Below are 25,129 nucleotides of genomic sequence, written 5' to 3' on the forward strand. Positions count from 1 at the left end.
AACTCCGAGGTTTGAGTTTCTTCAAAGTTCCATTTTACTAGAGATGGCACGTTGACATATCAGGGGAAAGCCTGAATCTGAAAGCTTCCAGGTTTTCCCACCCAGTTGAAAGTTCCAGACCCTGCCCCACACCCACAAATCTATCACATGCCCCAGTCCTTCATTGCCACAAAGAAAGATTCCGCCCATCCAAGTCCATGCAGGTGCAGGGATAAAGCGACCTTGACTTTCTGAGAAAGAATGTTATTATGATTACATATCCCCCATACTCTGTATAATCCCCCCTCCCATTTTCCCACAGTAGAACGTGTGGCAGAACTGAAATCCAATAAGTAAAAGCTTCCAGGTCTGACAGGCGGCCTCTCTTCAGAAGACAAGTGTAACTAACCACCTCTCCCCCCCCCACCCCACAGGAGGACCCTTTGGTTTATCTGGAAATTTGTCATGGAATTGCTTAACTAATTTGTCCATTCCAACTCTTTACCCATGTAGCTTCCGACAAAGGGTACCCCTTCCAATGCATAATTGCAAACGATCTCTAAATAATCTGGAGTCTGGTATTTTTTTCCCCACTTCATAATGTGTCTCTCCTTGTACTACTGTAGGGGGAGGGCGTGGTTGGGTCTGAGGTGTCAAACTAGACCCAATCACAGGTTTCAGCAAGCTACAATGGTAAGGCAGGACATAAAGCAAGATTTTGGACATAAGAGTGAACATGAAATGGGGTCAAACTAGAGGATCTCCTGGGGTCCCATTTATCCCTTCTATCTCGTTATACATTTTCTAGTCTTGAAGAAAAACAGGAAGTTTGAACTCAGGAAACTTGAATGTCAAACATCTGCTGTAGATCAGCGAGTCAAACGTTATAGCTTAACCACAAAAGCCAGTATGTAACCAGTGCTTCCTGCATGCCAACTGCAGCCTAGACATCAAAGGGCAATGCGGTATAATCTGCTTCTCTGCTTAGAAATAAGGAATTTAGCCAATAGAAATTAATTAGAACATTTCTGTGTTAGCTGTTTTGAGGAAGTTATAAGAACATGCTTCTCCCTAAGAACCTCGCTCAGACATCAAATGTGGGTTTAAATGTCTGAGCCATTTGGCCAAATAAAGTTTTTCTTGATCTCGCAGGCCAAATCTCCTGATTTTCTGCAACAATGGAAAACTGGGTGTATTTTCCCTAGAATTCGGGGAAGGCAGAGCTGAACTGCCACTGGGTTATTATTTTTACTATTGGGAAGGAACCCAAAAATTTAGGTCCCAATTTCTTGTTAGGTATCCTCAACCGTATGTACTTTGTCGATAGAAAAACTTTAACTAGCACAAAGAAGGGGGGGTTGTAGCGAGAAGTGCTTCTTTGCATGTTTTTTTATACGCTGCATCTACCAGGGCTTTCTTGGCATTCTCCCACTCCTTTTTGAGAAAGTCCATCCAGTCAGTCAAAGACATTTTGGAGGGGGAGCTCTCTGGGCAGCTCAGGCATGGGGACAAATTCCATGCCACTGGTAATTTGGAAAGTAGTTAATCAAGTGCTGCAATGGACAGCATTGTTATACGCCACTTCGGCAAAGGGTAGCAGGTCTGATCAATTGTTCTGTTGGTAATCCACATAACGGATGTATTATTCAACAATTGCGTTTGAATGTTCTGCCTTCTTCCTAACTAGCTGCCAAATGGTACTCAACATGTAATCCTCGGTGGAACTACACTCAGATAGGGGGATGTAAGCAGTGTAAAATTTTACACTTAAATAAGAAAAACCATCTAACTCTGGAAAGTGCAAAGAAGAGCAAGAAAGATGATTAGGGGGCTGGAGGCTAAAACACAGGAAGAACGGTTAAAGGAATTGGATACGCCTAGTCTAATGAAAAGAAGAACAAGGGAAGACATGATAGCAGTATTCCAATATTTGAGTGCCTGCCATAAAGAAAAGAGGGTCAACTTATTTTCCGAAGCACCAGGAGGCAGGACAAGGAACAATGGATGGAAACTATGGACAGAGAGAAGCAACCTAGGGTCTCCTGCTTAATCAGGGTTGGAGTCAAGACCTCCAAGGTCCCTTCCAGCTCTATTCTGATTAACTGATTGGTCTTGAAAGCTGCATCCTTTAATATGATATTGGAGCAGCAGGAACAGGTCAATGGGTAGATTTTGTGGGGAGGAAGAAGATCCTGTTTGGTGTAGTGGTGCAGGCACCAGTTTAGTGACAGAGAAACGCTCAGTTCCAGTCCCACCTGAAGGGCAAAACCATTGGCCAGTCCTCTCAAGCTTAGGAAGCAGGAAAGGGGGGGGGGAACCCTTCCAAAATCCCTTGCCAAGGAAACTTCAAGGCCAGGCATCAAGACTGACCCAAAGACACCAAAAACAGAGCTATGTAGTGTCAAACTTCGCTATTTCGTTGGCTCAGTTGCAAAGCTTGGAGTCAAAAAGGACCTGCTGCCATATATTACTGAAAATACCTTCCCAGCCAAGGGAATGGTCTCCAATCTTGGCAACTTTAAGACATGTGGACTTCAACTCCCATAATTCCTCAGCCAGCAAAGCAGCAAAGCAAAGGAATTCTGGGAGTTGGAAGTCCACAATTCTTAAACATGCCATGGTTGGATGTATGAATGGCCATCCCCTGGCTTCCTACATATCAGTTAAATCACAAGTGAGTGCCTCCCATGGGGCTTTTTCAGGTCAAGAAACAGAGGCAACTAAGAAGGCTTCAAAGTAATCAGAGAGACTGCAATTGGGGGGGGGGGAATCTACAGAATAAATATTTTTGGCCACCTTACAACAATAAAAGAACGACTTGGAGGAGCCTGGACAAGCATGTTTTTCCACTTCAGGTCGCTAGATGGCGATCAGGCAACCTCTGTGCCTAGAAAACCATCAACTCTGCATTGCTAGAAAGGATGGGAGGAGAGGAGAAGTGTAGAGAAACTTCCTCTTCCGGATCACTCATGGGAGGAGAGTGGTGTGCAGAGCGGCTTTTGTGCTCTTCCCATGGTGGAAGCAGCAGCTGGAAGGTGAGTTGAGGGCGGGTGGGAGGAGAGTCCTGGAAGCAGAGAAGCAACTGGGCTGAAGCATCTCAGCTGCTGCTGCTGCAGGTTCCTTCCCGAATTTAAGCCCACTGGGTCTGCACGCTGTGAAACTGGTGGCTGCAATTTTCCTCCTGGTGGGAAGATTGGAAAAGTCTCTTTTAAATTAAGGAGGATTCTTTGGGAATGGCTTCCCTCCAGAGGTTGTGGGTGCTCCCATCACTGGAGGGTTTTAAGAGGAGATTGGGGAGCCATTTGTTCAGGATGGAATAGGGTCTCCTGCCTGAACCAGGGGATGGACTAGAAGACCTCCAAGGTCCCTCCAAATTCCATTATTCTCTTATGAACCTTTTCTAGATTGTTTTGTTTTACTTCCATTTCTAAGTAACAAGCACCGTGTTTCCTATTGGTGCATCATCCGTGTATTAACCAGGTTCAACTGTGCTTAACCTAACACTTTTTAAAAGACTGCAATTGAATGTTTTGATTGTTCAGTCTTATTTATTCATTTATTTATAAAATCTATTGGCCACCAACCTTACCGTGACAACTAAGAATGACAGGTGTGGCTAAGTGAAATACAAGGCAGAATCCAAGTGTGTGGGTGTTGATAAGCCGATGCATTTATTAATCCTCCTAAGAAGGAAGGAACCCTGAGCATAGTGCAACACAGATATTTATGCATTTTTTGCTTCTGCTTCCTTACATATGTAGTAGGGGGGAGGGAATAAAAGCAGGGTTTGGGAGGAGATAGAGGGAGCGAAAGAGAAGACAGGAGGGGCTTGGCTGAGAAAAAATGGGACAGAAGCAAAATGGGAAGAAGGGACAGAGGAGGTGAGACCAAGGGAAAAGGGGGAGACAAGGGAATAGGAGAGCAGAGGCTTCTGTGGGAGAAACCTGAGGCAGACAAGGGAATAGGAGAGCAGGGGCTTCTTTTTTTTTAAACAGAACTTTTTTATTTTTCTTTAAAAAAAAACACAAATATGTCATCATTTGTCAATCATTAAGACATTGAAGTACAAATTTTTTTTTTGTTGTGTGTACCCCTCCCTCCCTCCACCCCCCCACCCCCCCTCCTCCTCCCCCCCCCCGACTTCCCAGAACCCGTACAAGGTATGGATTTTTAACTAATACAGTCTAAAATCTATTGAGAAAAAAGAAATAAAGAAATTAATGACATTCTAGATTGACCTTAGCTTCTTCTTACTGAACTGACTTTTAACAGTTTAAATCATTTCTGATCTTAAGCATAGGCTAACTGGAATTTCTTAGTCCCGTATTTATTTTGTATATAGTCAATCCATTTTTTCCAGTCTCGTTTATATATCTCATTTGAATGATCTTTGAGATATGCCGATATTTTAGCCATTTCAGCTAAGTTTGTTACTTTCAATGTCCATTCTTGGATTGTAGGCAAGTCTTCCTTCTTCCAATATTGCGCCACCAACAGTCTTGCTGCAGTTATCAGGTGCAGAATCAAATTGGTCTCTACCACTGTAAAGTCAGTACATATACCTAGTAAAAATAACTGAGGAATAAACTTTATCCTTCTTTTAAAAACATTTTGCATGACCCACCATATTTTTATCCAAAATGCCTTAAACCTTTTGGCAGGTCCACCATATATGATAATATGTAGCATCGAGAGAACCACACCTCCAACATTTAGGCTGTACATTCGGATACATAGAAGCCAACTTTTTAGGATCTAAATGCCATCTATAGAACATCTTGTAAAAATTTTCTCTCAGATTTTGAGCTTGTGTAAATTTCACATTTCTTACCCAGATTCTTTCCCATGTATCCAACATTATTGGTTCCTCAATATTTTGAGCCCATTTTATCATACAATCTTTAACTAATTCTGTTTCCGAATCCATCTGTATTAATACATTATATATCCTCTTTATATGCATTAAGCTTTGATCTCTTATTTGTTTAAACAGATTATCCTCAACTTGGATAAAACCAATTTTTTGGTCTATTTTCCACCTAGCCTGTAATTGCCCATACTGGAACCATGTTTGAACTACCTTCTCCTCTTTTAATACCTCTAAAGATTTTAATTGTAATACCCCCCTTTCCGAGGTAAGAAGCTGTCTGTAAGTAATTCTGTCCTGTTTTTGTGCTGTATTCATATTTTCAATTGCGTGTCTAGGAATTGCCCACATGGGTATCTTGTCATTTAATTTATATTGGTATTTCTTCCAAACCCGCAATAAAGCATTTCTTAAAATATGACTTTTAAAATTCTTATCCAATTTTTTGTTGAATAACAGGTAAGCATGCCAACCAAATACCAGATCGTGTCCCTCAATATTCAATATTCTATCATTGGTTAAATGAGTCCAATCACTAATTACAGATAATGCCACTGCATCATAATATAGTTTTAAATTAGGTAGTTTCAATCCTCCTCTCTCACGTACATCTTGCATTATTTTCATCTTTACCCTCGGCTTCTTTCCTGCCCACACAAATTTGTTGATACCCTTCTGCCATTCTAAAAGGTTCGCATCTTTTTTAAGTATAGGTAACATTTGGAAAAGAAATAAAAATTTTGGTAAAATGTTCATTTTCACTGCCACTATCCTACCCAGCAAAGATAAGTGCAATTTCTCCCATTTTTTCATCTCTGTCTGTATGCTATGCCAAAGTGGTTCATAATTATGCTTATATAATTTCCCATTTGAAGTTAAAATGTTAACTCCAAGATATTTGACTTTTTTAACTACCTCACATCCTAGCATCACTCCTAATTCTTCCTTTTGTTTAATATTCATATTTATAGCTAATATTTTGGTTTTTCCTAAGTTTATTTTAAAGCCCGACACTTGACCATATTGATTAATCGTATTCATTAAAACCATACTGGATTCCTGCGGTTGTTCCAATATTATGACCAAATCATCCGCAAAAGCGCGGACTCTATATTCTTGCTGCCTAATCTTGATCCCTTTTAAACCATCCAAGCCCCGTATTTTATTCAACAATACTTCCAAAGTTATAATAAACAATAATGGGGACAAAGGACAGCCCTGTCTTGTACCTTTTCCAATTTGAAAAGAGTCTGTTAAACTTCCATTGACTATGATTTGTGCTGTTTGCTGTTGGTATATTGCTTTAATTGACTGTAAAAAATTATCTCCTATCTGCATTTTTTGCAGTATCTTCAGCAGAAATTGCCAGTTAACTCGATCAAAGGCCTTCTCAGCATCCAAAAATATAAACGCAGCAGGGATCTGGTTGTTCTTTCCCAAATATTCTAATGCATTAATAATTAATCTAACATTACTTTTCATCTGTCTCCCTTGTATAAAACCTGTTTGGTCCGTATGTATCAATTGTTGAATGACCAACATTAACCTAGCAGGGGCTTCTATGGGCCTAACCTGAAGGAGACAAGGGAATAGGAGAGCAGGGGCGTCTGTGGGCCACACCTGAGGGAGACAAGGGAATAGGAGAGCAGGGGCGTCTGTGGCTTAGTAAGTAAGCCGCCACCCACATCTGCCAGTCGCCTCGGTCCATGTGGCCCAGTGCCTCCTTTGCCGAGCAGACCGCCCGCTCCTGCAATGGCCAGGCGGTACAGGGCTGTGGGCGCATGCCGGATCCCTTAACCGGCCAAGAACTCCTGGAATGTGGTAGAAGTGAATTGCAGCCCATTGTCCAAGACGAGGACGTCCGGCAACCCGTGGGTTGCGAACAACAGGCGAAGGACCCTGACCATACTTTCGGCTGTGGTGGAGGTCATGATGACCAGCTCCACCCACCGAGAGTAGGCATCTACCACAATCAGGAAGTTCTGGCCATGAAAGGGGCCGGCAAAATCGATGTGGAGGCGTGACCACGGGCCTCTCGGAGCCTCCCACTCTCGAGCAGGCCCAGCTGGGGGGTTAAGCCGGGAGAGCTGGCAGGTGGTGCAGCGGCCTAGGTAGGCCGCTATCTCTGTGTCCAGCAAAGGCCACCAGACATAACTGCGAGCTAATGCCTTCATTCGTGCTATGCCAGGGTGGTCCTTGTGGAGCAGAGGCAGGACTTGGGGCCGGAGTGCGGTAGGGATCACGACCCGATCCCCGCAGAAGAGACAGCCCCCGTGGAGGGAGAGCTCAGCTTGCTGGGCCTTGAACGGCCGGAAGCAATCGGCCACCTTGTCCACGGGCCATCCCCTCAGCACCCAAGAGCAGACCTGGGCGAGGACTGGATCGGCCTTAGTGTGGGAAATGGGCAGGCCGGAGGATGCGATCGAGAGGACTGACAGGGAGGGCACGGGGGCGGTGTCAGTCTCCGGCAGGGGGCAGCGGCTAAGGGCATCAGCGTGCCCTAGCTGCTTGCCTGGATGGTAGAGCAGCGTATAGGAATACACTGCGAGGAACTCTGTCCAGCGTGTCATCCTGGGTGATAGGATGGGGGGGGGGGGTCGGCTTGTCGCCTGCCAAAAGCCCAAGGAGAGGCTTATGGTCAGTGACAAGAGTAAAGTGCCGACCATAGAGATAGTCATGGAACTTTTTAACCCCGGACACTGCAGCCAGAGCCTCCTTGTCTATCTGGCTGTAGTTGCGCTCCGTGGAGGAGAGTGTCCGGGAGTAAAAAGCCACGGGGGCTTCTGAGCCATTTGGGAGGACATGGCTCAGAACCGCCCCCAGACCATAGGGGTAGGCGTCACACGCTAACGTCAGTGGCAGCTTGTCACTGTATTGCACTAAGACAGCCACTGACGTAAGCGTGTCTTTGACAGCTGCAAACGCATGCGCTTCACGGCTGCCCCAGCGCCAGGCCGCTGATCGGTCGAGTAACCGATGCAGCAGCTCGACTAGTGACGCCTTGTGCGTATCCAGTTTTGCAAATGTGCAGCCCTGCCCCAGGGAATGGAGCAGGTGCTGCACCACAGGGACTGGATAGGGGTTTGCCTGAAGTGCAAGGTTGATTGCCTGAAGTGCAAGGTTGATCGTTGACTTGTAGTCGGCGCAGATCCACACCGACCCGTCTGGTTTGATTGGGACCACAATTGGGGTCTCCCAGCGCGAATGGTCGACGGGTTTGAGTACGCCCTGCGTCAGAAGTTTGTCAAGCTCAGCGTCAACCTTAGCCCTCAAGGCAAAATGCACCCTGCGGGCCTTAAGCTGAATTGGAGCAACCTGGGGATCGAGGTTGAGGGAGCTAGGGGAGCCCCTGTAAGAGCCCAGCTGGCTGTCAAAAACGTCTGAGAACTCTAAAAGGACATCCTCTAGGGAGGAGGGAACCACCCTATGCACCCCCCCCCCGATAGAGAGACCCAAGGCAGGAAACCAATCAAGGCCAAGCAACGCAGGGAGGGAATTTCTTACAATTAGAATGGGCAGGCGCCCATGAAAAGTCCCATAGTCAACAAGGATGGGGAAAGAACCCAGGGTGAGAATGAGAGTCCCCTGGTAGTCCCTAAGGGAAGTATCCACAGGATGTAGCTGTGCACAGGAGACATCGGCCAATCAGAATGCGTTGGCTGGCTAGCAACAGGCTATGCTGTGCCCTAGCCAATCAGCTCTCAGCATAGGCTGTTGCTGGCCTCCTGGAAAATTTATTTAATACATAACAACAAGGGAATAGGAGAGCAGATGCTTCTATAGGCCACACCTGAGGCAGACAAGGGAATAGGAGAGCAGATGCTTCTATGGGCCTAACTTGAGGCACACAAGGGAATAGGAGAGCAGGGGCGTCTGTGGGACACACCTGAGGCAGACAAGGGAATAGGAGAGCAGATGCTTCTATGGGCCAAACCTGAGGGAGACAAGGGAATAGGAGAGCAGAGGTTTCTGTGGGCCAAACCTGAGGGAGACAAGGGAATAGGAGAGCAGATGCTTCTGCAGGCCACACTTGAGGCAGACAAGGGAATAGGAGAGCCGAGGCTTCTGTAGGCTACACCTGAGGCAGACAAGGGAATAGGAGAGCAGAGGCTTCTATGGGTCAAACCTGAGGGAGACAAGGGAATAGGAGAGCAGAGGTCTCTATGGGCCAAACCTGAGGGAGACAAGGGAATAGGAGAGCAGAGGTTTCTGTGGGCCAAACCTGAGGGAGACAAGGGAATAGGAGAGCAGATGCTTCTGTAGGCCACACCTGAGGCAGACAAGGGAATAGGAGAGCAGAGGCTTCTGTGGGACAAACCTGAGGGAGGCAAGGGAATAGGCGAGCTGAGGCTTCTATGGGCCAAACCTGAGGGAGACAAGGGAATAGGAGATCAGAGGTTTCTGTGGGCCAAACCTGAGGGAGACAAGGGAATAGGAGAGCAGATGCTTCTGTAGGCCACACCTCAGGCAGACAAGGGTATAGGAGAGCTGAGGCTTCTGGGGGACAAACCTGAGGGAGACAAGGGAATAGGAGAGCAGAGGCTTCTATGGGCCAAACCTGAGGGAGACAAGGGAATAGGAGAGCAGAGGCTTCTGTGGGCCAAACCTGAGGGAGACAAGGGAATAGGAGAGCAGAGGCTTCTGTGGGTCAAACCTGAGGAAGACAAGGAAATAGGAGAGCAGAAGCTTCTGTGGGCCAAACCTGAGGGAGACAAGGGAATAGGAGAGCACAGGCTTCTGTGGGTCAAACCTGAGGGAGACAAGGGAATAGGAGAGCAGAGGCTTCTGTGGGTCAAACCTGAGGAAGACAAGGAAATAGGAGAGCAGAGGCTTCTGTGGGTCAAACCTGAGGGAGACAAGGGAATAGGAGAGCAGAGGCTTCTATGGGCCAAACCTGAGGGAGACAAGGGAATAGGAGAGCCGAGGCTTCTATGGGCCAAACCTGAGGGAGACAAGGGAATAGGAGAGCAGAGGTTTCTGTGTGCCAAACCTGAGGGAGACAAGGGAATAGGAGAGCAGAGGTTTCTGTGGGCTGCACCTGAGGCAGACAAGGGAATAGGAGAGCAGAGGTTTCTGTGGGTCAAACCTGAGGGAGACAAGGGAATAGGAGAGCAGAGGCTTCTGTGGGCCAAACCTGAGGGAGACAAGGGAATAGGAGAGCAGAGGCTTCTGTGGGACAAACCTGAGGCCCACAGTGGTTTCCTGTGAAATTTTTCATGGTCTCAAAAGCCTCTTGAAGCCTTAAATTCAACCTTGTCATCTCAACATATGAGCAATAATCAAATCCATCAGATTCCTGATTAATATTAACATAGAAGGTTTGAATTCTATGAGATATTTTTCAGCCTTGAAAGACATGGATTACCTCCGTATTGTAGGTATATGTTTTCTCTCTCTCTCGGAAAGTACATATTTCCAAACGTATAATCTATCCCCCAGGACTTCCACACATACAGTAATGTGAAAAAGGAAGTATAATCTCTTTGACCTTTATGGTTTTACATATCAGGACATCGTAGAAATCATTTGGACTTAGAAGTTCTTAAAAGTAGGTAAATGCAACCACAGATGGACCACAACAGTAAAACCAAAGATATCAAAGAGGGTGTACTTTCTTTTTCATTTGACTGTATTTGAAAACATCCCTTTGCTCGGCTAGGAATTTGTGATTGACCCAGTCAACAAGTGAATTTTATCATTGAGTGGATATTCAAACTTGGATCTGGGTAGTCTTCAATGTCTCATCAATGAATCATGATTAATATAAAAGCTTATTGAAGCATTGTGGCATGTTTGCTTTTTCATTGTAATGTAAATGTTTTCCCCTCATCTTCTGCAACCATTTTATGCACAATTAAAGATACCCTTTTATCTTAATCATATAGACAAAGAAGAAAGAAATACGAGCACTCTGGACAACAGAATAACAAGCAACATTGAATATCAAACCAAGTCAGTTCAGAAATCAAAGACTCACACAGGAGAGAAGCCCTACAAGTGCTCCCAATGCGGTATTTGTTTTAACGAGCATGGCAATGTGGACTGAAACCAAGGGAAAACTGTTTGAATGTCCTGATTGTGAGAAATGTTTCTGTGATAATTCCAGCCTCTTGAGACACCAGAGAACTCATACAGGAGAGAAACCCTTTGAATGTCCTGACCGTGGGAATAGTTTCAGTCGACATTCTCACCTCATTTCACACCAGAGGACTCACACAGGAGAAAAACCGTTTGAATGTCCTGTTTGTGGGAAAAGTGTCAGTCACAATTCTAGTCTGGTGATACACCAGAGGACTCACACAGGAGAGAAACCGTTTGAATGTCCTGATTGTGGGAAAAGTTTTAGTCGGAATTCCAGCCTGGTGATACACCAAAGAACTCACACAGGAGAAAAACCCTTTGGATGTCCTGATTGTGGAAAAAGTTTTAGTCAGAATTCCAGCCTGGTGTTACACCAAAGAACTCACACAGGAGAAAAACCGTTTGAATGTCCTGACTGTGGGAAAAGTTTCAGTCATCATTCCAATCTCATTGCTCACCAGAGGACTCACACAGGAGAGAACCCCTTTGAATGTCCTGATTGTGACAAAAGGTTCACTGCTAGGTCTATCCTGGTGTTACACCAGAGAACTCACACAGGAGAGAAACCGTTTGAATGTCCTGTTTGTGGAAAAAGTTTTAGTCGGAATTCCAGCCTGGTGATACACCAAAGAACTCACACAGGAGAGAAACCCTTTGGATGTCCTGATTGTGGAAAACGTTTTAGTCAGAATTCCAGCCTGGTGTTACACCAAAGAACTCACACAGGAGAGAAACCCTTTGGATGTCCTGATTGTGGAAAAGGTTTTAGTGACAATTCCAGGTTGGTGAAACACCAGAGGACTCACACAGGAGAAAAACCCTTTGAATGTCCTGTTTGTGGGAGAGGTTTTAGTGACAACTCCAGCCTGGTGAAACACCAGAGGACTCACACAGGAGAGAAACCCTTTGGATGTCCTGATTGTGGAAAAAGTTTTAGTCGGAATTCCAGCCTGGTGATACACCAAAGAACTCACACAGGAGAGAAACCCTTTGGATGTCCTGATTGTGGAAAAAGTTTTAGTCAGAATTCCAGCCTGGTGATACACCAAAGAACTCACACAGGAGAGAAACCTTTTGGATGTCCTGATTGTGGAAAAGGTTTTAGTGACAATTCCAGGCTGGTGAAACACCAAAGGACTCACACAGGAGAAAAACCCTTTGAATGTCCTGTTTGTGGAAAAGGTTTTAGTGAGAATTCCAGCCTGGTGGTACACCAAAGAACTCACACACGGGAGAAACTGTTTGAATGTCCTGATTGTGAGAAAAGTTTCATTACCAATTCCAAACTGGTGAAACACCAGAGGACTCACACAGGAGAAAAACCATTTGAATGTCCTGATTGTGGGAAAAGTTTCAGTCATCATTCCAATCTCATTGTTCACCAGAGGACTCACACAGGAGAGAAACCCTTTGAATGTCCTGATTGTGACAAAAGGTTCACTGCTAGGTCTATCCTGGTGTTACACCAGAGAACTCACACAGGAGAGAAACCGTTTGAATGTCCTGTTTGTGGAAAAAGTTTTAGTCAGAATTCCAGCCTGGTGATACACCAAAGAACTCACACAGGAGAGAAACCGTTTGAATGTCCTGTTTGTGGAAAAAGTTTTAGTCAGAATTCCAGCCTGGTGATACACCAGAGGACTCACACAGGAGAGAAACCGTTTGAATGTCCTGATTGTGGGAAAAGTTTCAGTCAGCATTCCAATCTCATGGCTCACCAGAGGACTCACGCAGGAGAGAAAGCTTTTAAATGTCCTGATTGTGGTAAACGTTTCAGCAAGACCTCCAACCTGGTTCAACACCAGAGGACTCACACAGGAGAGAAACCCTTCAAATGCCCTGATTGTGAGAAAAGTTTCAGTACCAATTGCAACCTGGTGATACACCAAACGACTCACACAGGAGAGAAACCGTTTGAATGTCCTGTTTGTGGGAAAAGTTTCCGTCACAATTCTAGTCTGGTGATACACCAGAGGACTCACACAGGAGAGAAACCGTTTGAATGTCCTGATTGTGGGAAAAGTTTCAGTCAGCATTCCAATCTCATGGCTCACCAGAGGACTCACGCAGGAGAGAAAGCTTTTAAATGTCCTGATTGTGGTAAAAGTTTCAGCAAGACCTCCAACCTGGTTCAACACCAGAGGACTCACACAGGAGAGAAACCCTTCAAATGCCCTGATTGTGAGAAAAGTTTCAGTACCAATTGCAACCTGGTGATACACCAGACGACTCACACAGGAGAGAAACCGTTTGAATGTCCTGTTTGTGGGAAAAGTTTCAGTTATCATTCCAATCTCATTGCTCACCAGAGGACTCACACAGGAGAGAAACCGTTTGAATGTCCTGTTTGTGGAAAAAGTTTTAGTCAGAATTCCAGCCTGGTGATACACCAGAGGACTCACACAGGAGAGAAACCGTTTGAATGTCCTGATTGTGGGAAAAGTTTCAGTCAGCATTCCAATCTCATGGCTCACCAGAGGACTCACGCAGGAGAGAAAGCTTTTAAATGTCCTGATTGTGGTAAAAGTTTCAGCAAGACCTCCAACCTGGTTCAACACCAGAGGACTCACACAGGAGAGAAACCCTTCAAATGCCCTGATTGTGAGAAAAGTTTCAGTACCAATTGCAACCTGGTGATACACCAGACGACTCACACAGGAGAGAAACCGTTTGAATGTCCTGTTTGTGGGAAAAATTTCAGGCAGCATTCCAATCTCATTGCTCACCAGAGAACTCACACAGGAGAGTAACCCTTTGAATGTTGTGATTGTGAGAAAAGGTTCACTGCTAGGTCTATCCTGGTGATGCACCAGAGAACTCACACAGGAGAGAAACCTGTGTGTTTGAATGTCCTGTTTGTGGGAAATGTTTCAGTAAGAATTCCAACTTGGTATTCCATACTAGAGGACTCACACAGCAGAGAAACCGTATGAGTGTCCAGACTGTAGGAAAGATTTCGGCACTAGATGTAACCTTATAAATCATATGCTTATACACACAGGGGAGAAACCATTTAAGTGCCTCGAGTGTGGGCGGTGGTTCAGGCAACATTCCAGCCTTATCGCACACAAGAAAATCCATCTGAGGCCCAAAGTGATGAGCGGAGAGAAAGCTTAAATTTCATTTTTAATGTCCCATTGTAAGTCCAGCTGAGAAACTGACTATTTAATTTGACTACGAAGAATTTGCCTGATTTTTTGTAGGCAAATACGTAATGATACTAGATGAGGAGGAGAAAAGAAGAAATTGGAACGTTATTAGTTTGGTCATGGGGATTACCTGTATTTATTTTTGCAGAAATTGTGCAATTATGTGATTTGATTTGATTTGATTTAATAAATTTATAGGCTGCCCAATCCTGAAGGACTCCGGGTGGCTTACAGAAAATAAATTTTAAAAAAGTGAAGAGTTAAAAAAACGGAGGAAACAGATTAAAAGAAAAACCACATCATGCACCCAGTCTAATCGGGACTGGACCTCAGTCATGAGGTCAACAGCCCCAGGCCTGCCGGAATAGCCAGGTTTTGATAGCCTTTCGGAAGGCCATGAGAGTGGGTAGGGTCCGGATCTCTGGGGATATTTCATTCCATAGGCTCGGAGCGGCTACAGAGAAGGCCCTCCCCCGACATTGTCTGGCTGACGGCACCTGGAGAAGGCCCACCCTGTGCAATCTTATTGGCCGTTGGGAGGTATGCGGCAGAAGACGGTCTCGCAGATATCCGGGTCCTAGGCCATGTAGGACTTTAAAGGTAATAACCAGCACCTTGAATCGCGCTCGGAGACCGATAGGGAGCCAGTGCAGCTCGCGGAGGATAGGTGTAATGTGGGTGTATCTTGGTACACCCAGTATCGCTCGCACGGCTGCATTCTGGACTAGTTGTAATCTCCGAACACTTTTCAGGGGCAGCCCCATGTAGAGCCCATTACAGTAGTCAAGTCTTGTGAAAACATTTTGGGAGTTTTCTTTGCATTTTCATCATAGTAGATGATAGAAATGTTATGTACTGTGTCCTATCCTTTTTCCTCCTTTCCTGCCTCAAGTATGTCTGTTCCGATTGTGTCAAGAATGAGGCAAGCAATTAAAGATACCATATGAATAGCAAATATATTGGGAGAGTTAGGGGCAGCGACAAAACCAGTCTAAAATTTGGGGTGTAAAGGCTTTTGTGCTTGCAAGTGACCTTTGTGGAGAAGATTTGAGGACAAAAGGGATTGTGGTATTGTGCACAGGACTTCCAGGTTTATTCACAACTACTGCTTTGATCTCCTTTGTTTTAGGGGCCTCCTTGTTAGACTTTGACAGCTGCGGGTTGATTGCACCACTAAGGGACTGATACCTTTGTGACTCTCCCCTCTGGTGGGGAGATGTGGGCGGAAAATTGTATAGGACATAAATGTTTCATTTCTAAAACTGCATTGCATAAGAATCATGTATAGCTTTTGAGAAAGAAAAATAAAGTCTCAGCATTTCTGTAAACATTAAGAACACGGTAATGCAATGCTCTCTTCCCAACACATGGGAGGCGTTTCCTGTTCTTTCACTTCACTCCCAGGGCTCCTTAATTTTTTTCAAAACTGTATCCTTCAAATATGCAGATGGATTATCCTGATTTTGCTGGGCTTAGAAGACTGCAAAGAAATCCAAGATTCTTTATTTCACCAACACCATTCAAAAAGACGGGTTACAATCTTTTTTAGTATGTCACAGACATGTGATACCTTTCAATGACATCCAACAACCAGGACAAGGCCAGTTGTGTGGAGAAACCAAGAGTCTCTTGGCCATAGTCTTCATTCTAAGTGATTTAGAATTTAAAAATGTGCAAAATTTAAAATTGTGTGTATGTGTATGTATAACATCATTGCGGGGTGTTGTTAGGGCAACTGAATGGAACTGAGTGTTTACTGGCCAGATGCTCTTCCTGTCGCCAATGTCGAGTTCATAGCAAATATATTCTCATTGTGCCCAGAGAGAGAAATATCTGCCTCTATCTAGGATCAAATTCACAGCCTCCTGATTGTGAAGCGAGAGCTCCACCTCTAATTCACTGTGTCAGTTTGTTGCAGAAATCAAATGCAGAAAGCACACACATCTAACTGATACAGTAGGATTCATTAACTTTTCTTTATATTTAATATAACACATAAGTAATATATACAATACCAAGAGTGATTCTTCATTGTGGTAGAGAGGAGAGATTGTATTTCAGTTTTAATTCAGCAGTGCAGGCTGGTTTCATTTCTCAGCACAGACTTGAAGCTTTACTACAGAACAGTTGGACTAAGCCATGCCCAGGCGCCTAGCTGTCGCCAGCAAATACTGTTTCAGTTTCTAAACATCCCTCATTGGCTGATTTAGTTGCTATGCCTATTCATTGGCTGACCTTGTTACTGTCAGGGTTCCAAGAAACACCCCCAATGAAAGAAAACTCCGAGGCTTGAGTTTCTTCAAAGTTTCATTTTATTAGAAATGTCATTTTGGCATATCTGGGAAAACTCGAATCAGAAAGCTTCCAGGTTTTCCCACCCAGTTGAAAGTTCCAGACCCTGCCCCACACCCACAAGTCTATCACATGCCCCAATCCTTCATTGCCAGAAAGAAAGATTCCGCCCATCCAGGTCCATGCAGGTGCAGGGATAAAGCGACCTTGACTTTCTGAGAAAGAATGTTATTAGGATTACATATCCCCCATACTCTGTATAATCCCCCCTCCCATTTTCCCACAGTAGAACGTGTGGCAGAACTGAAATCCAATAAGTAAAAGCTTCCAGGTCTGACAGGCGGCCTCTCTTCAGAAGACAAGTGTAACTAACCACCTCTCCCCCCCCCCACCCCACAGGAGGACCCTTTGGTTTATCTGGAAATTTGTCATGGAATTGCTTAACTGATTTGTCCATTCCAACTCTTTACCCATGTAGCTTCCGACAAAGGGTACCCCTTCCAATGCATAATTGCAAATGATCTCTAAATAATCTGGAGTCTGGTATTTTTTTCCCCACGTCATAATGTTTCTCTCCTTGTACTACTGTAGGGGGAGGGCGTGGTTGGGTCTGAGGTCTCAAACTAGACCCAATCACAGGTTTCAGCAAGCTACAATGGTAAGGCAGGACATAAAGCGAGATTTTGGACATAAGAGTGAACATAAACGGGGTCAAACTAGAGGATCTCCTGGGGTCCCATTTATCCCTTCTATCTCGTTATACATTTTCTAGTCTTGAAGAAAAACAGGAAGTTTGAACTCAGGAAACTTGAATGTCAAACATCTGCTGTAGATCAGCGAGTCAAACGTTATAGCTTAACCACAAAAGCCAGTATGTAACCAGTGCTTCCTGCATGCCAACTGCAGCCTAGACATCAAAGGGCAATGTGGTATAATCTGCTTCTCTGCTTAGAAATAAGGAATTTAGCCAATAGAAATTAATTAGAACATTTCTGTGTTAGCTGTTTTGAGGAAGTTATAAGAACATGCTTCTCCCTAAGAACCTCGCTCAGACATGAAATGTGGGTTTAAATGTCTGAGCCATTTGGCCAAATAAAGTTTTTCTTGATCTCGCAGGCCAAATCTCCTGATTTTCTGCAACAATGGAAAACTGGGTGTATTTTCCCTAGAATTCGGGGAAGGCAGAGCTGAACTGCCACTGGGTTATTATTTTTATTATTGGGAAGGAACCTAAAAATTTAGGTCCCAATTTCTTGTTAGGTATCCTCAACCGTATGTACTTTGTCGATAGAAAAACTTTAACTAGCACAAAGAAGGGGGGGTTTGTAACGAGAAGTGCTTCTTTGCATGTTTTTTTATATGCTGCATCTACCAGGGCTTTCTTGGCATTCTCCCACTCCTTTTTGAGAGAGTCCATCCAGTCAGTCAAAGACATTGAGGAGTGGGGTTCTCTGGGCAGCTCAGGCATGGGGACAAATTCCATGCCACTGGTAATTTGGAAAGTAGTTAATCAAGTGCTGCAATGGACAGCATTATTATACGCCACTTCGGCAAAGGGTAGCAGGTCTGATCAATTGTTCTGTTGGTAATCCACATAATGGATGTATTATTCAACAATTGCGTTTGAACGTTCTGCCGTTCTTCCTAACTAGCTGACAAATGGTACTCAACATGTAGTCCTCGGTGGAACTACACTCAGATAGGGGGATGTAAGCAGTGTAAAATTTTACACTTAAATAAGAAAAACCATCTGACTCTGGAAAGTGCGCAGAGAAGAGCAAGAAAGATGACTAGGGGGCTGGAGGCTAAAGCACAGGAAGAACGGTTAAAGGAATTGGATACGCCTAGTCTAATGAAAAGAAGAACAAGGGGAGACATGATAGCAGTATTCCAATATTTGAGCGCCTGCCATAAAGAAAAGAGGGTCAACTTATTTTCCGAAGCACCAGGAGGCAGGACAAGGAACAATGGGTGGAAACTAAGGACAGAGAGAAGCAACTTAGGGTCTCCTGCTTAAATCAGGGTTGGAGTCAAGACCTCCAAGGTCCCTTCCAGCTCTATTCTGATTAACTGATTGGTCTTGAAAGCTGCATCCTTTAATATGATATTGGAGCAGCAGGAACAGGTCAATGGGTAGATTTGTGGGGAGGAAGAAGATCCTGTTTGGTGTAGTGGTGCAGGCACCAGTTTAGTGACAGAGAAACGCTCAGTTCCAGTCCCACCTGAAGGGCAAAACCATTGGCCAGTCCTCTCAAGCTTAGGAAGCAGGAAAGGGGGGGGGGAACCCTTGCCAAGGAAACTTCAAGGCCAGGCATCAAGACTGACCCAAAGACACCAAAAACAGAGCTATGTAGTGTCAAACTTCGCTATTTTCGTTGGCTCACTTGCACAGCGTGGAGTCAAAAAGGACCTGCTGCCATATATTACTGAAAATACCTTCCCAGCCAAGGGAATGGTCTCCAATCTTGGCAACTTTAAGACATGTGGACTTCAACTCCCATAATTCCTCAGCCAGCAAAGCAGCAAAGCAAAGGAATTCTGGGAGTTGGAAGTCCACAATTCTTAAACATGCCATGGTTGGATGTATGAATGGCCATCCCCTGGCTTCCTACATATCAGTTAAATCACAAGTGAGTGCCTCCCATGGGGCTTTTTCATGTCAAGAAACAGAGGCAACTAAGAAGGCTTCAAAGTAATCAGAGAGACTGCAATTGGGGTGGGGGGGATGTACAGAATAAATATTTTTGGCCACCTTACAACAATAAAAGAACGACTTGGAGGAGCCTGGACAAGCATGTTTTCTCACTTCAGGTCGCTAGATGGCGATCAGGCAACCTCTGTGCCTAGAAAACCATCAACTCTGCATTGCTAGAAAGGATGGGAGGAGAGGAGAAGTGTAGAGAAACTTCCTCTTCCGGATAACTCATGGTGGGAAGGTGGTGTGCATGAGCTGCTCTTCTCCTCTTCCCAAGGTCGAAGCAGCAGCTGAAAGGTGAGTTGAGGGCGGGTGGGATGAGAGTCCTGGAAGCAGAGAAGCAACTGGGCTGAAGGATCTCAGCTGCTGCTGCTGCAGGTTCCTTCCCTCCCCGAATTTAAGCCCACTGGTGCTGCACGCTGTGAAACTGGTGGCTGCAGTTTTCCTTCTGGTGGGAAGATTGGAAAAGTCTCTTCCAAGTGAAGGTGGATTCTTTGGGAATGGCTTCCCTCCAGAGGTTGTGGGTGCTCCCATCACTGGAGGGTTTTAAGAGGAGATTGGGGAGCCATTTGTTCAGGATGGAATAGGGTCTCCTGCCTGAACCAGGGGATGGACTAGAAGACCTCCAAGGTCCCTCCAAATTCCATTATTCTTTTATGAACCTTTTCTATATTGTTTTGTTTCACTTCCATTTCTAAGTAACAAGCACCGTGTTTCCTATTGGTGCATCATCCGTGTATTAACCAGGTTCAACTGTGCTTAACCTAACACTTTTTAAAAGACTGCAATTGAATGTTTTGATTGTTCAGTCTTATTTATTCATTTATTTATAAAATCTATTGGCCACCAACCTTACCGTGACAACGAAGAATGACAGGTGTGGCTATGTGAAATACAAGGCAGAATCCAAGTGTGTGGGTGTTGATAAGCCGATGCATTTATTAATCCTCCTAAGAAGGAAGGAACCCTGAGCATAGTTCAACACAGATATTTATGCATTTTTTGCTTCTGCTTCCTTACATATGTAGTAGGGGGGAGGGAATAAAAGCAGGGTTTGGGAGGAGATAGAGGGAGTGAAAGAGAAGACAGGAGGGGCTTGGCTGAGAAAAAATGGGACAGAAGCAAAAGAGCGGGAAGAAGGGACAGAGGAGGTGAGACCAAGGGAAAAGGGAGACAAGGGAATAGGAGAGCAGAGGCTTCTGTGGGAGAAACCTGAGGCAGACAAGGGAATAGGAGAGCCGAGGCTTCTGTGGGACAAACCTGAGGCAGACAAGGGAATAGGAGAGCCGAGGCTTCTGTAGGCCTCACCTGAGGGAGACAAGGGAATAGGAGAGCAGAGGCTTCTGTGGGTCAAACCTGAGGGAGACAAGGGAATAGGAGAGCAGAGGCTTCTGTGGGACAAACCTGAGGCCCACAGTGGTTTCCTGTGAAATTTTTCATGGCCTCAGAAGCCTCTTGAAGCCTTAAATTCAACCTTGTCAACTCAACATATGAGCAATAATCAAATCCATCAGATTCCTGATTAGTATTAACATAGAAGGTTTGAATTCTATGAGATATTTTTCAGCCTTGAAAGACATGGATTACCTCCATATTGTAGGTATATGTTTTCTCTCTCTCTCTGAATGTACATATTTCCAACGTATAATCTATCCCCAGGACTTCCACACATACAGTAATGTGAAAAAGGAAGTATAATCTCTTTGACCTTTATGGTTTTACATATCAGGACATCGAAGAAAATCATTTGGACTTAGAAGTTCTTAAAAGTAGGTAAATGCAACCACAGATGGACCACAACACATGACACATTACATCAGGTCATCATTTATTTTATAAAAAGAAAGCCAAAATGGAGAATTCATGTGTGAAAAATCTTTGATTCAATAATATGTAGAATCACCTTTAGCAGCAACAACTAGAAGTAATTCTTTTTCTGTGTGATTTTATCAGTCCCTTGCAGTGTTGTGCAGGAATATTGGCCCACTATTCTTTACAACATTGCTTCAATTCATTGAAGTATGTGTGTGGGTGGTGGTGGTGGTGTTATGCACAACCTCTTGAGGTCCTCCCAATTCAGTTGAGGTCTGGAGTTTGACTGCCATTGCAACACCTGGATTCTTTTCTTTTCCAGCCATTCTGTTGTAGATTTGCTGATCTGTTATGCGACCATTGTCCTGTTCTATAATCCTATGTCAGCCAAGCTTTAGCTATTGGACAGATGGCCTCACTTTTGATTCTAGAATACTTTAGTATACAGAGGAGTTCATGGTCGACTCAAAGAGTGCGAGATGTCTGGTATTGTGGCTGCAAAACAAGCCCAAATCATAACCCCTCCATCACTCTGCTTGACAGTTTGTATGAGATGCTTGTGCTGATATGCTGTGTTAGGTTTTCATCAAACGTGTCACTTTGCATTATGTTCGAACATCTCCGCTTTGGTCTGGTCTGTGCAAAGGATAGTATTGCAGAAGTCCTGTGGTTTGTTCAGATGCAACTTTGCAAACTTTGCAAACCTCAGCTGTGCTGCTATGACCTTTTCAGAGGGAAGAGGCTTTCTTTCTCCTGGCAGCTCTTCCAAAGAAACCATACTTGTTCAGTCTTTTTCTAATTGCACTGTCATGAATCTTAACATTTAACATGCTAACTGAAGCATGCAGAGTCTGAGATATAACTTTTTTTTTCAATTTCTTTGGACATTGCATCGTCTGGCCTTGGGGTGAATTTTCTTGGATGTCCACTCCTGGGAAGATTGGTAATTGTCTGGAATGTTTCCCACTTGTGAATAATCTTCCTAATGTAGAATATGGATTTTAAATTGTTTGGAAATGGCCTTTTAAACCTTCCCAAGTTGATGGGCAGCAACAATTTCTTCTCTTAAGATCATTAAGCTGAGGTATTTACTCTTTGGCATTGTGATACACACATCCTCAATGCCGGAGACCAGGAAACTCCTACAATTTCAGCTGTTATAGATTTAGTTATACTTGCTGTTGATCAATTGATCAAGGACACTTTATTAGCAGTACTTGGCTGCTACTTTGCCTCTTTATACTATGGAAGCAGTGAGAAATTTCATAATGGTGAGAACAAGTAACCAGCAGAAGGGCTTGTGGTCAGAAGTTGTGCTGCTATATCACTGGAGGCTTTTCAGAAGAGACGAGACAGCCTCTTATCTGAAATAGTTTAAGGCTGGGGTTCTGCAACCTTAAATACTCAAAGAACCACAAAGTCCTAACTGGAAGCCCTCTGTGGAATTCTGGAGCCGACCGGAAGTCCAGTTTCCCCACCATAGAGTTTCCTCCTAGCACAGCGTCCTTTTTTCTCTACCCTGTTCCCTGAAAATAAGCCGCTTATTTCAGCGGTCAAAAAGTAAATAAGACCCTGTCTTATTTTCAGAGAAACACGCTACCTGTCCTAACTGAAAGTCCTATCAATTGTGGAGCTGACTGGAAAACCCACCTCTTGCAATAGTCTCCTCCTGGCACAGCCTGCTCCCCCCCCCTCCAAACCTGAAGCTCCTCTCAAAATTGTGGTGCCGACTAGCAACAGGGAACTGCAGCAGAGAGATGAAAGAGCCACGTGTGACCCCCAGGCGTTTGCTGACCCCTTGTTTAGGGTCTCCTGATTGAACAGGGGCTGGATTAGAAGATTTTTAAGATCCTTTCAAATTCTATTATATTTTCAGTTGTAATGATGTTTTATGTCCTGATAAGTAAAACCAAAGATATCAAAGAGGGTGTACTTTCTTTTTCATTTGACTCTATTTGAAAACATCCCTTTGCTCGGCTAGGAATTGTGATTGACCCAGTCAACAAGTGAATTTTATCATTGAGTGGATATTCAAACTTGGATCTGGGTAGTCTTCCATGTCTCATCAATGAATCATGATTAATGTAAAAGCTTATTGAAGCATTGTGGCATGTTTGCTTTCTCATTGTAATGTAAATGTTTTCCCCTCATCTTCTGCAACCATTTATGCACAATAAAGATACCCTTTTATCTTAATCATATAGACAAAGAAGAAAGAAATATGAGCACTCTGGACAACTGAGAATAACAAGCAACATTGAATATCAAACCAAGTCAGTCCAGAAATCAAAATATTTTTCATTTCCTTCAGAGAGCCACACAGACTCACACAGGAGAGAAGCCCTACAAGTGCTCCCATGCAGTATTTGTTTTAAACGAGAATGGCAATGTGGACTGAAACCAAGGGAAAACTGTTTGAATATCCTGATTGTGAGAAATGTTTCTGTGATAATTCCAGCCTCTTGAGACACCAGAGAACTCATACAGGAGAGAAACCCTTGAATGTCCTGACCGTGGGAATAGTTTCAGTCGACGTTCTCACCTCATGTCACACCAGAGGACTCACACAGGAGAAAAACCGTTTGAATGTCCTGTTTGTGGGAAAAGTTTCAGTCACAATTCTAGTCTGGTGATACACCAGAGGACTCACACAGGAGAGAAACCGTTTGAATGTCCTGTTTGTGGAAAAAGTTTTAGTCGGAATTCCAGCCTGGTGATACACCAAAGAACTCACACAGGAGAGAAACCCTTTGGATGTCCTGATTGTGGAAAAAGTTTTAGTCAGAATTCCAGCCTGGTGTTACACCAAAGAACTCACACAGGAGAGAAACCCTTTGTATGTCCTGATTGTGGAAAATGTTTTAGTGCCAATTGCAACCTGGTGAAACACCAGAGGACTCACACAGGAGGAAAAACCCTTTGAATGTCCCGTTTGTGGGAAAAGTTTCATTACCAATTCCAAACTGATGAAACACCAGAGGACTCACACAGGAGAAAAACCGTTTGGAATGTCCTGATTGTGGAAAAGTTTCAGTCATCATTCCAATCTCATTGCTCACCAGAGGACTCACACAGGAGGGAAACCCTTTGAATGTCCTGATTGTGACAAAAGGTTCACTGCTAGGTCTATCCTGGTGTTACACCAGAGAACTCACACAGGAGAGAAACCGTTGAATGTCCTGTTTGTGGAAAAAGTTTACTCGGAATTTCAGCCTGGTGATACACAAAGAACTCACACAGGAGAGAAACCCTTTGGATGTCCTGATTGTGGAAAAGGTTTTAGTGACAATTCCAGGCTGGTGAAACACCAAAGGACTCACACAGGAGAGAAACCGTTTGAATGTCCTGTTGTGGGAAAGGTTTTAGTGACAATTCCAGCCTGGTGAAACACCAGAGGACTCACACAGGAGAGAAAGCCTTTGGATGTCCTGATTGTGGAAAAAGTTTTTAGTCGGAATTCCAGCCTGGTGATACACCAGAGAACTCACACAGGAGAGAAACCCTTTGGATGTCCTGATTGTGGAAAAAGTTTTAGTCAGAATTCCAGCTGGTGATACACCAAAGAACTCACACAGGAGAGAACCCTTTGGATTTCCTGATTGTGGAAAAGGTTTTAGTGACAATTCCAGGCTGGTGAAACACCAAAGGACTCACACAGGAGAAAAACCCTTTGAATGTCCTGTTTGTGGAAAAGGTTTTAGTGACAATTCCAGGCTGGTGAAACACCAAAGGACTCACACAGGAGGAAAAACCCTTTGAATGTCCTGTTTGTGGGAAAGGTTTTAGTGAGAATTTCAGCCTGGTGGTACACCAAAGTACTCACACAGGAGAGAAACCCTTCAAATGCCCTGATTGTGAGAAAAGTTTCATTACCAATTCCAAACTGGTGAAACACCAGAGGACTCACACAGGAGAAAAACCGTTTGAATGTCTTGATTGTGGGAAAAGTTTCAGTCATCATTCCAATCTCATTGCTCACCAGAGGACTCACACAGGAGAGAAAACCCTTTGAATGTCCCGATTGTGACAAAAGGTTCACTGCTAGGTCTATTCTGGTGTTACACCAGAGAACTCACACAGGAGAGAAACCATTTGAATGTCCTGTTTGTGGAAAAAGTTTTAGTCAGAATTCCAGCCTGGTGATACACCAAAGAACTCACACAGGAGAGAAACCCTTTGGATGTCCTGATTGTGACAAAAGGTTCACTGCTAGGTCTATCCTGGAGTTACACCAGAGAACTCACACAGGAGAGA

General features: G+C 44.3%; 1 protein-coding gene and 1 pseudogene across 1 annotated transcript; both read left to right on the top strand.

The window, feature by feature from the left end:
• The first annotated feature begins 2,808 nt into the window (after window positions 1–2,808).
• LOC116504735 lies at window positions 2,809–14,268 on the top strand (annotated as a pseudogene).
• An 8,988-nt stretch (window positions 14,269–23,256) lies between these two features.
• LOC116502435 (zinc finger protein 572-like) lies at window positions 23,257–24,912 on the top strand. The gene is made up of 2 exons (XM_032208327.1): window positions 23,257–23,388; window positions 24,597–24,912. Exons 1-2 carry the CDS (start codon window positions 23,257–23,259, stop codon window positions 24,885–24,887), a joined length of 423 nt encoding a protein of 140 aa, XP_032064218.1. The 3' UTR covers window positions 24,888–24,912.
• The last annotated feature ends 217 nt before the right edge of the window (window positions 24,913–25,129 follow it).

Source organism: Thamnophis elegans, chromosome 2 (assembly GCF_009769535.1).
Source record: "Thamnophis elegans isolate rThaEle1 chromosome 2, rThaEle1.pri, whole genome shotgun sequence".
Lineage (NCBI taxonomy): Eukaryota > Metazoa > Chordata > Lepidosauria > Squamata > Colubridae > Thamnophis > Thamnophis elegans.